The sequence below is a fragment of the Geospiza fortis genome, unplaced genomic scaffold, assembly GCF_000277835.1.
Source record: "Geospiza fortis unplaced genomic scaffold, GeoFor_1.0 scaffold381, whole genome shotgun sequence".
Classification (NCBI taxonomy): domain Eukaryota; kingdom Metazoa; phylum Chordata; class Aves; order Passeriformes; family Thraupidae; genus Geospiza; species Geospiza fortis.
Genome location: NW_005054348.1, coordinates 5251924 through 5262660, shown reverse-complemented (window position 1 = coordinate 5262660; position 10737 = coordinate 5251924). Strand labels below are relative to the sequence as shown.

The window sequence follows — 10737 nt, the reverse complement described above, 5'->3', positions numbered from 1 at the left end:
TGAAAGACATTCAGTTTAACACTAATTTTTGAATGAAGGAGTGTTTTTCATTAAAGACACTATATTCACATCAAACAGAAAGATTTAACATAAAGCAGTTAACACAGGACATCAGTGACTTCTGTAGGCCTTCACAGGTGTATTCAGCTTTTAGACTCAATACCATTTTGTCACCCAATAATTTGTTATTAACACACGTATACTGTTTCCCCTTCAAAGTTATTAAAATGCCTGAGATAGAGTCCTCTCCTAGCCACACCTTTTTCACAAAAATAAGAAGAATTACTCTGGCTTTAACAAAATGCAGAATTCTGAAGAGTGGAATTTGGCTTAAGTGATCATGGGAATGCTGGTGGGTAGAAGTTCAATGTAGACAATAAGATAAAAAGCAGTATCTCCCAGAACAACAACTTACATTGTCCTTAAAAGAAATTTCACTTTCAAACCTGCTAGGATTTAAGGGAATATCTTATTTTAGTCTTTCATTTCTGTTGCTCTATATTTTTGGACTGCCACTCATGCATTGAACAAAGCATCCTAAATTAGATTTTAACAGAAATTACCTACCACTTCATTTTTGTTTATTAGGCATATGCCATTTTTTTAAAAAAACAGTTTTATGGGTTTTTATTGATATTTTCTCTTTTTGCAATAAAATACCATGAGACAAATAGATCTATTCATTTTTTAAAAGGGAAAATAAAAGTCACAACACAGTTCTGAAAAGATAATTTGGTACGATCAAATAAAAAACTAATGGAAGAGAGAACAGAATAAGTGCTGCTGACTACCTCCCAATATTCCAGGGTCATATAACTTTGTATCTAAATGCAATCATCATGTATAATGGAAAGCAACATAGTCTTGGAGAATATATCCGAAAAAGCACTTCTTTCATGGTGAATTAATGAAATAGAAAAGGCCAAGAGAAAGCAGAGTTCATGGGCTTGCTCTTCCCCTCCTCCTGACGGTGCAATCCAAGCTTGCCTGTATATTTGATTTATACAGAACACGGGGTCGTACCTGATATTTTGTAAACTCCTTAATCCCAAACAGTTTTTTACAGCAGCTGCTTTAGAGCAGTGCTGGCCAGCCTGCTGTGCTTTCTGACCTTTACAACACCAGAAAAAAAACCAAACTGCTGTGCATTTTAAGAATTCTGTGGCATTTGGTAGATGTTCAGCTGGGAAAGTCCCCCACATAACAGCACACAGAAAGTCACAAAGACACCACTCCTTTCCCCAGCATATAGGACATTCAAGGACAGATGACACGGCAGATATTTAATGAAACTAGACTATTCTTCTGCCAGCTGTTTTCCTCACATATTGCTACATAATCCTTCAAAGCAAGACTTTCAGTTTTCTTAAGCTGTTTGGGAGTTATATTATAATCACGTTTTTCCCCCTAAAACCAGTCTGAAAGCATACTCAAAATTCCTTAAAATTACATATTAATTATTTACACTTGCAGCTGTTTGTGTCAATGTTTTTAGCTGGAACATGCTATGCACCTTAGCTAACTAAGATAGGAACCTTTCTTATCTGCTTTTGGGACTTTCTAATTTCAAATAGCTTTGTCTTTAGAACAGACACTGAACATGTAAACTGTCAGGTTTGCCTGTTAAAAGCACAAAGATATAGATGGTACTTCTCTGGATATACCCTCATAACTTTAACTCTTTAGTAATTAAATATACCCTCCTGTGTTCTTCTATCAAAGATATCTCAGAAGGATTATGATTATGAAAATTCTAGTGATTAGGAAAATTCTAAATACAATACTATAAGATGTTAACACCATCCACAACAGTTTTTTCCTCCTATTTGCCATTAGAAAATCTTCTTTCAATCACTTAACTTTGCCAAACTTGAAGTGTGTCAGCTAAAGTTTTCCATTCTCGAAACCACAAGCATTCAAGCATTTATGAGGAGTCCAGGGGGGATTTTTTTCTTTCTTAAGATGGAAAAAAAAATACAGTGAATTTCCATTTGAAAAGTTCTAGTGCCTGTGTGGTAGGACAGATTCTCTGTCTCCCCTGAGGGAAAAAGGGGTTAACAAATTCCTGGGCTGTGGAAGAGCTGCACATCTGCAAGGCCTGAACAGATGAATGTCTCTATTCAGCATGGATTGATGATGCTGTGGTCACAGCCAAAATGCCCCAAAGAATTTTCTATCCAGAAAAAGTCCTTGTTAAAAAAAGAAACCAGCATACAGCTGAGTCTCACTTTAAGGAAAGAGAGATAACACCGTATGTTTGGAAGAAGAGTTCCTCCTTCAGAGATCAAACTAGCTCAAGATTAAGAGAGGTTTTGAGGATACAAACTGACTGGGCAATAACAGCAGTTAGTTCTGGAAGGTAAGAGATGTAGAAAATGGAAGTATTTCCCTTTCATTTCAGTCCAGTGGGGATTGTGACTATGCCCATGCTTGCAGCAAGAATTCACAGTATTTCTGTGTGTCCTCTACCTTTAGCCTGAGAATCATTCTTCTGTCAAAAAAAAATGTGGTACTTTTTAAAAAAATAGTCATAATTACAGGTCACACCTCTTTAGCAGATATTTTAACCTTGCTGAAGAGTCAGGCACTACTAAGTAGCGACCCATGGCTCAGAAACACTTAACTTGCAATACAGCTATGGGCTATCTTCTGTATTTGATAGTGACTCTTAATGAGGAACCCACAGCATGCAGATGAGAAAATTAGCTAAATTAAGTTTTGAAAAAGACCATCCTGAGGATCCTTTTGGTGGAAATTAAAATTTAAATCTTGTTGATAATTTGTGAGTGCAGCACGCCAGCATTTAGCTGCAACATAGAGGATGATTTCTTGGTTAATCTGATTTTCAACTGAAAAACTATTTAAAAGTATTGAAGTGGGTTATTTGACATTTTCTTTGATGATACAAAACCTGATTCTGATATTCAGAGTTCTTCTGAATATGATCTGGCTGTACTACACTCCTATAGTCATTGATGAGACCACTGTGTTCTAGAGAATAGGAGAATACCTGGATATGACACAGTGTATCCTATCACTTTATGATTTTGCTCAGCAAAAAGCTACTAAATACTTTACAAAAGAATGCTTAATGGAAACTAAAGAGTTTATAGAAATAACTTGATCTACTTAATATTATATGCATAAATTAAGTACAGCTATTAAATAAAACATTCTTTACAGTACTGAAAATTATCTGGTTTTACTGATTGGTGTTAAAGTGCAGATAGGGTAATAACTCCAACTTTTTTTTCTTTTAAGTAATCTGATTAATAAATTCTGTTCTGGGAAATTTAACTTTGAAAAGGCAGCACAATTTTGCAAGGAAAATAAAAACTCCATCTCCTTTCACCAGTCACATACATGCTGTCTACTCTTAGCTAAAGCCAATGAAGAGTGAGGCTGGCCAACCCCCTAACACCTCCCCCCCCAAAAAAAAAAGTTGTCTAAAAACTGTTTTCTAAGAGCAAGACAAGTAACCTAGGAAGAATACAAGAAATGAACATTTTTTCTGATAATTTTATTTTCATATTATTTTAACATTCTTGAAAATATTTAACAGTTATTTAAAAGACAGAAATAGTTTCTTTTAAAGAGAAGACATTTGTCACGTATTCCCTAAGAAATTTACAGAATGTGGTATAAATAGTAAACCGGCAAAATTGTAACGTCAAACAACATCCATGCTGATTCCAGTAACCCCAAAGACTCCAGCAACCCCAAAGAAGTATAACAGAAGGAATCTCATGGCATTTCAGAAAGACATACAATCCTTCTTTCTGTCAGGTTAATTTAAAAATTTGTCACAAACAGATCTAGCTTTAAAAATTGAACACTTGTTATTTTACTTGAATTTTCAGTTTAGACTAAAGTGGTCCCCATCTAGAAAAGCACTACAGAATGCACCTGACTATAAGAACCCAAGAAGACCTTTGAAAGCCACATCTGCGGCTATTTGCTAGAATAAAGTCAGAATGAGTAGTCTCCTCCTTTTTGTGATCCTTCACCCTTATTTTTGCAATAAAGGTAACAGACTATACAGCAGAAAAACTTTGAGAACAGCTTGTGGAACCTCCAGAAAATAACATCAGAAGAAAACTGTAGTTTAAAAGGGAATATCATGCCACTTGCTTCTGGCCAGTTACCAGTCTCCTTTCTCTCAGCAAGTCATTATTCTCAGAGCACCACGGCCAAAGCTCCACAGGCTGCCGAGTATCAGGGTAGGAACAATCGGAGTTTGCCATCCAAGGTGGCTGTGGTGAGCTGCAGTTCAAAAGAAAAGAACATGTGGCTTTAATGAAGATCTTTCCAGTAAGCAGTTTGCTTTAGAGCAACAAACCAAATGAAGATCATTAAGATGATATTTAAATTACTTCTATGTTAAGAGGTCCAGGATTCGTTAAAAAAAATAAAAACACCATAGACTCTTCTCAACCAAGCTAATCTGAAAATTCCATTTCACTTAGATTTTCCTTTTCCAACTATTTTCAAATTTGTGTCAACATCCGCTAACACATCAACAGTCTGTAAAACTGAAGCATATGTTAAAACCACATAGAAAATCAAACAGACTTCACTGTGTATGACTCAAGAAGAGAATATGGAAGAAATAAGAAAATGAGCTGGAATAAATGAATATGGAAAATACTGTGAATTAAATCAGGCATATCAACAAATACAGTTTTCTGATTTTTATTGGTGTTAAGTGTAGAGTAAGAATTTCCTTTGTAAGAAAGTATGTTGAAAAATTTTATGAAGAGGCAAGTCTTGAAGACATGCATAAAGAGCCTTCAGCTGCATTAGTTTTCTTTCAACAGGCTGAGAAAATCTTAATTATAAAGTAAGAGGCAATACTTTTTTCTGCACTTATACGTACAAACAAGCACTTGAAAACCTGCTGTTTCTCAGAAAGAAAGGGACTGTCTACAAATGACACTATTAGTAATTAAAAATTCAAGGTGTTTAGGCCTTGCATATTAGGATTTATAGTTATTTCTCACCAGTGATAAAAAATCTGAAGGGCTGGAACCAAACAGGCCACTCATGGTCTGACCAGTTCATTTGGTTAACTTTTTGCATCCTCATTTTTCTTGATCTGTTCTTTGTTTGATACATTGATTCATTTGTTTTATTCCTCTGGATAAAGGAACTCTGTGGTCAATAAATGATCTTCTTGGGTTTGTATTCCCTCCTTCAATATCTCCAATGATCAATTCTTCTAATCTCTCATAAGTGTTATCTCCCAAGATAGTGACTTATATTCCCTTATTTTTCTTTTTCTCTCACTTAAGTAACCTGAAAGTATAGAATATCCAGAACCATCCAATCTAATTTCTCCAACTTTACTTTTTACAGATATCTAAGATAATAACATTCTTCCAAAGACTTCTAATATGCCTTTATCTACCTCTGCAACTTACTATTGTGTTTTTATTTCACCCCAGACAGCAACTAAGCACCACACAGTCTCTTGCTTATTCACTCACTCCACCCCAAGGGAGCTGGGGCAGAGAATCAGAAGAATAAAAGTGAGAAAGTTTATGGGTTGAGATGAAGACAGTTTAATGGAACACAAAAAGAAGAAAATAACAATTATGTTAATGAAAACAATAACGATGAAAGAATTATAATATACAAAACAAGTGATCACAAGGCTCACCACTCACTGACCAATGGCTAGACACTTTGCAAGCAGATGCACTAAGCCAGCTTTCCCCTCAGTTCATATACACTGAGCATGACATCATATGGTATAGAATATCCCTCTGGCCAGTTTGAGTCATCTGTCCTGGCTGTGTCCCTCACAACTTCTTCTGCCCTTCCAGCCTTCTTCCTGGCAGAGCAGGAGAAGCTGAAAAATCCTTGACTTGGTGTAAACACTACTTGGCAACGACTAAAACATCAGTGTGGTATCAACATTGTTCTCATACTAAATCCAAAACACATCACCTACTAGGAAGAAAATTAACTCTGTCTCTGCCAAAACCAGGATATACTGGAAGATGATATAAATGTAAAATACCTAAGTAATGTGTCCTTTCTAAATTTTTGCAGCCATTTGTTGTGTGCATGAAAGAAGAAATAAAATGGTTTTATTATAAATCATTGTTATCAAAAGAAAACTAACATAACCTGAAAAAATCAGAGATTAATTCTATACTATAAGAGATCATATAGAAACCATGTTTAGCTTTCAATTTAAAATAAAATAATTTTAAATGAGATGAAATTTTACGAAACCTAAGGATGTCATGTCTATCTTCCTGGTCTAGGTGCAACTACTTAAAACATTAGATGAGCTTAGCTATGGCTTTGTCTGGCTAAATCTTGAAAAATTTCAATGAAATTTCACAACTCATTCCAGTGTTTCAGTGCCTTCTTAGTTGTCTTTCAATTTTTTTCCCTAATGTCCAACCTGAACCTCAAAAACTGCAATGTGTGGTCAATCCCTCTGTGATATCCTCAGACAGTACTGAAACACAGCTTGGCTTCCACCTGCTAAATGTATTTTCTACACTGCTATTACATTCTGCCTCCAGGGACCTTCTGTTTTCATTGACCATAAAAAATTATCTTTCTACTCCAGTTAACCACCTCCACAATTTTGGTAATACCAAACCCATCAGTGAACTGTTGGCTGAACTAAAAATGGGCACCTCCTGGCTTTAAGATCCCTCCTTCTCGGTCATATGCTCTAAACTGTTGTCTCTCAAGTCCTTCTTCTTCCTTTCCCCTTTCTCTTACTTTTTCCACCTGTTTTCCTTGACTGTTGATAAAATGAGGTTGGTCTTTGACTACACAACTCTCCTGAGAAGTGTTACACTCAATATCTTGCCAAGAACAAAAGGAATACACCTATATACAGAGCCAGTAGTCTTCATTTAGCTCAACCAATGTTTCAATAGCCTAACAAAAATAAACCAATTATTAGGCAGTTAACAATCATAATACAAAAAAAAAAGCCTAATCATTAAAGAAAGATTTATTAAAAAATAGAGGGTTTGATGGGGTCAATTAGTCATTAGCATCCTGAATTCTTTCAGTGTTATTGATGATTTTTGTCCTTAAAATCAGTTTTTTCTTGGGTTATATATTTAGACATTATATGAGTTAATGTAAACTAGCTCTGCTCTGGTTCAATAGACTGAAAGTCTGTTAGCACACTGAGTTCATTTTCTAGTTTGATGTTGTCAGAGACAAGCCCAAAAAGTACCCTCCCTAAGGACACAGCAATGAGAAGTGAAGTGGGATAAGTAGGGACAACTGGCAGATTCAAAAGCACATCTCTGATCCAAACTAAATTGCTAATACACACTCACAGGGAGTCCAGTTTAGCCTTCAGATATTAGAACAAATCTCTATGCCTGACTGCTGAAAAAGCATATTCATTTAGGTAAGTGGCATACTTCATAGAATCATAGAATATCCAGAGTTGGAAGGGTATCACATGGGTAATTGAGTTCAGCTCCTGGTCCTGCATTATCCCCAGGAGTCACACTATGTGTTCAAGAGCATTTTCCAAATGCTTCTTGAACTCTGCCAGATTTGTGTTCAGGCAATATAGAAATTTTAGTTAACAGTGTAACAGCAATATAATAATAGGAGAAAGCTAATTGCAATTTGTATTAACACAGAGGATAAGAGTTACTAAAAATCTAGCCTGTAGGACCCTTGAAATTCCTGATGTATCACACTTAAGAGCTATTAAAATTGATTAATAGTGTTATCAACCGTATTTAGAATCCATAGAAATCTCAATGAGATTTCTTTTAAAAGTTTAACTTATGCCAATATTATATTTCCAAATAATGCAAGCATGTTACTTCATTCAAATCCCTCAGCTCCCAAACATGCTGCTCCAAAACTGTGTTTTACATAATACTTGAAATCTCTATAGTAGTTAAGTCAATATACTACCCATCATTAAAAAGGGGAAAAAAATAAAACCAAACTAAATTCCCAAACTAATTATGTCTTACTATTACATATTCAAATCTTGGCATCAGTCTTGTGAATAATTTGACACCTATGTAAAGGCTTCCTATGGGACGAACACTAGAACATGATGGAATATTATGAAAGTGTAGACTATTTTCTATATCAACAGATATATATGAGGGAAGAAAAGACCTTCAAGGACAGAGGACAAGACTGAAGTTCTGTGCATATTCAGCTTTCAACAAAAAGATTCAAGCTTTTAAAAGTACCTATGACATTTGGCACCAGAATGGGGAGGAGAGCAAGTTCTTGAACACAGCTCTCTTCTACTTCATGGTCTGCACAACATATAAAAGTTTATTGGATATTTAAGCTCAACCAGTGACATGCAGTGTTGGAAGGCTGTGAGTTAACACTATGATTTTCAAGACATTGTCTACTTCATTACCTTTCATAATAACACAATGTATATATTTTTTCTAGAATTACCTTTGGTTGGAGGGAAATTTGTTTCTGTAGTGATACCACACCAAAAAAAACCCAAAGACCATGCTGCAAATTAGATACCCGGATTTTCTTAAGCCACAAACACAAACAGTTGAATTTGTATAGAAATGCATCAAACTAATATTTTGTTTTAATATTTCACACAACATACACATATATATATGTGTATGTATCCAGGGAAGGCTTCAAGATACTCCATTTCCGGAAATAAGAAGAATCAAAGCAATTCCAGCTGGTTTCACATAAAAGGTACATAGCATCCTTTTGTTTTCCTTCAGTTAGTATAAGTATGCATAATATGCAAGTAGGGACACAAATTTTTAAGAAATCCACGGGCTGCACAACAAAAAGTATCATCTGGCCAAAAGTCCAGTATCTAAGCAGAACAGATGGAAATATAGTTTTTAGGAGGTTAGTATTTTCAGCTTTCATTATTCAAACTATTCTATGAAAATAAGAGGCCATAAGTAGAACCAATGCTCTTGAATTTTGCATTTGTTTCACAACTAGCAACAAGCAAGAGCAACAGGAAAAGGAGACATTATGGAATTGGATTTTACTATATTTTTCCTGTTCAGAAAGTGGAGTCTAAAGCAATGAAGAATTCATCACCTTTATGATCTATAGTGCATGAAGGCTTTACCAACTCTGATTTTGTAGTTTAAGCCAAGAACAGAAGACATGTAAGTAGCACTTTGGAAAGATTTGTTTTCTTGAAAGATGAGTGTTTAATTTGACAGCTGCACTCTTAAGCATTCAATCAGTTAGATCAAAGCCACATGGGGTTTTTTCAGACAGAAGACAGAAACTTTTATTCTTAAATAGCTCTCCTATTGCAGAAATGAGAATTGAGAAGAAAATACAAAAAACAGGTTAAGAGCTTTTAACCATGATTCCTTGGGGTGTATCATACACATATAACCATGGAGGGGTAAGTACAGGTAATGTCACTCAAAGTGAGCACTTCAGTTTTTATAGTACTTGTTGATGACACGCTCACATTTTCCCTCCCATTATGCTCAGTGCATGGATAGGGTTTCTCAATTTTAGTGTCTCTAATTCCTGTATTTGATATGCTCTGCATATCAGAGGTGGCTTGCCTATTCAGAGGGACTCAGTATCAGAGGCCACCATGAATAAACAGCTTTTAAAGGACCCACTGATGATGTTCATGTAGAGATGCTCTAGGTAGGCTTTTTGTCTTAAAGAGGACAAAGTGTTTTATAGAATTGATGGGAAGGATAATTGTATGGAAAGACAAATTATTCAACAGATTGAAGTTGTAAGAGGAAAACAATGTCTCAAAGTTAGTAAGCTGGGGCTGTAGAGAGGACAAGGAATAAAAACATTTTTCCAGACAACCTATATGTGCAGAATCTGACCAAAAGAATTATGAAAATGTAACTGATCTGCCATATCCAGTATTGTCACTAGTCACATAAACAAATGAACAGATACATTTAAAGATAACTAGATGTACAAATATTCTATTCTTCCCATATAGGACTGGAATTTCAGCCACTTCAGGACTCATTATTGTTGAGATTTATTAATTTGCCTCTCTTCTATGCTCTTTAATGTAAAGCATAACTCCACTGCCAGCAAGGTGCAGTCTGTGTTCCCTGCACACTTTGTAGGCATGCACTGTAGTGCCTCCCCTGATTACCCTTCTGCCACCAAGTTTGTGATAAGCCTGACCGGTCATCCAGGGCCACCTTCACTCAGTGCTGTCCACCCTGTTTTCCCATCTTATTACTTTAGTTTTAAAACCTTTTGTCTTCCCTTAAGACTCAGATTAAGTTCATCTGGAACCTCCTGGGAAGTTTCTCTAATGCATAATGCTTTTAAAAGTATTACCTACTTCAGCACTTCAGTACTGCATTTCTTTGCTGTCAGCCTTTAATAAATATTATTTATGTGCTTATTAAAAGCAGAATTCTCATCTATTTCATTTAATATGACATTTTTATAGGCAAGTAAAACTAGTAACTCCCAATAATTCTTTTGATGTGTTAAAATTACTTGATCAACTTGTTCTTGGACTCTTCACTACAGTTATGTAAGATCCATTTCAAATTATGTTCACAAATCTGGAAATACTGAGTTTAGTAGTGTAGGGTATTTTTTTGGGGTTTTCTGGCTTTTGGGGTTTTTTTGTTTCATTTTGTTTTTTGTTGCTGGTTGTTTGCTTGCTTGCTTTTTTCTTCTATGAATCCCTAAGCACTCTAGATTTCCTCCATGTTATCATATTGGTTTTTTTCTCAACCTAAATAACTAGGAAAAAAATTACCA

General features: G+C 35.3%; 1 protein-coding gene across 1 annotated transcript in view; it reads right to left on the bottom strand.

Annotated features, from left to right (window-relative positions):
• Window positions 1–3505: 3505 nt before the first annotated feature.
• The window catches only part of WDR27 (WD repeat domain 27), an 89531-nt gene continuing 82299 nt past the window's right edge, over window positions 3506–10737 (bottom strand). Inside the window, 1 exon segment of the mRNA XM_031058779.1 lies at window positions 3506–4263. Coding sequence (XP_030914639.1) covers window positions 4119–4263 — 145 coding nt within the window. The 3' untranslated portion in view covers window positions 3506–4118.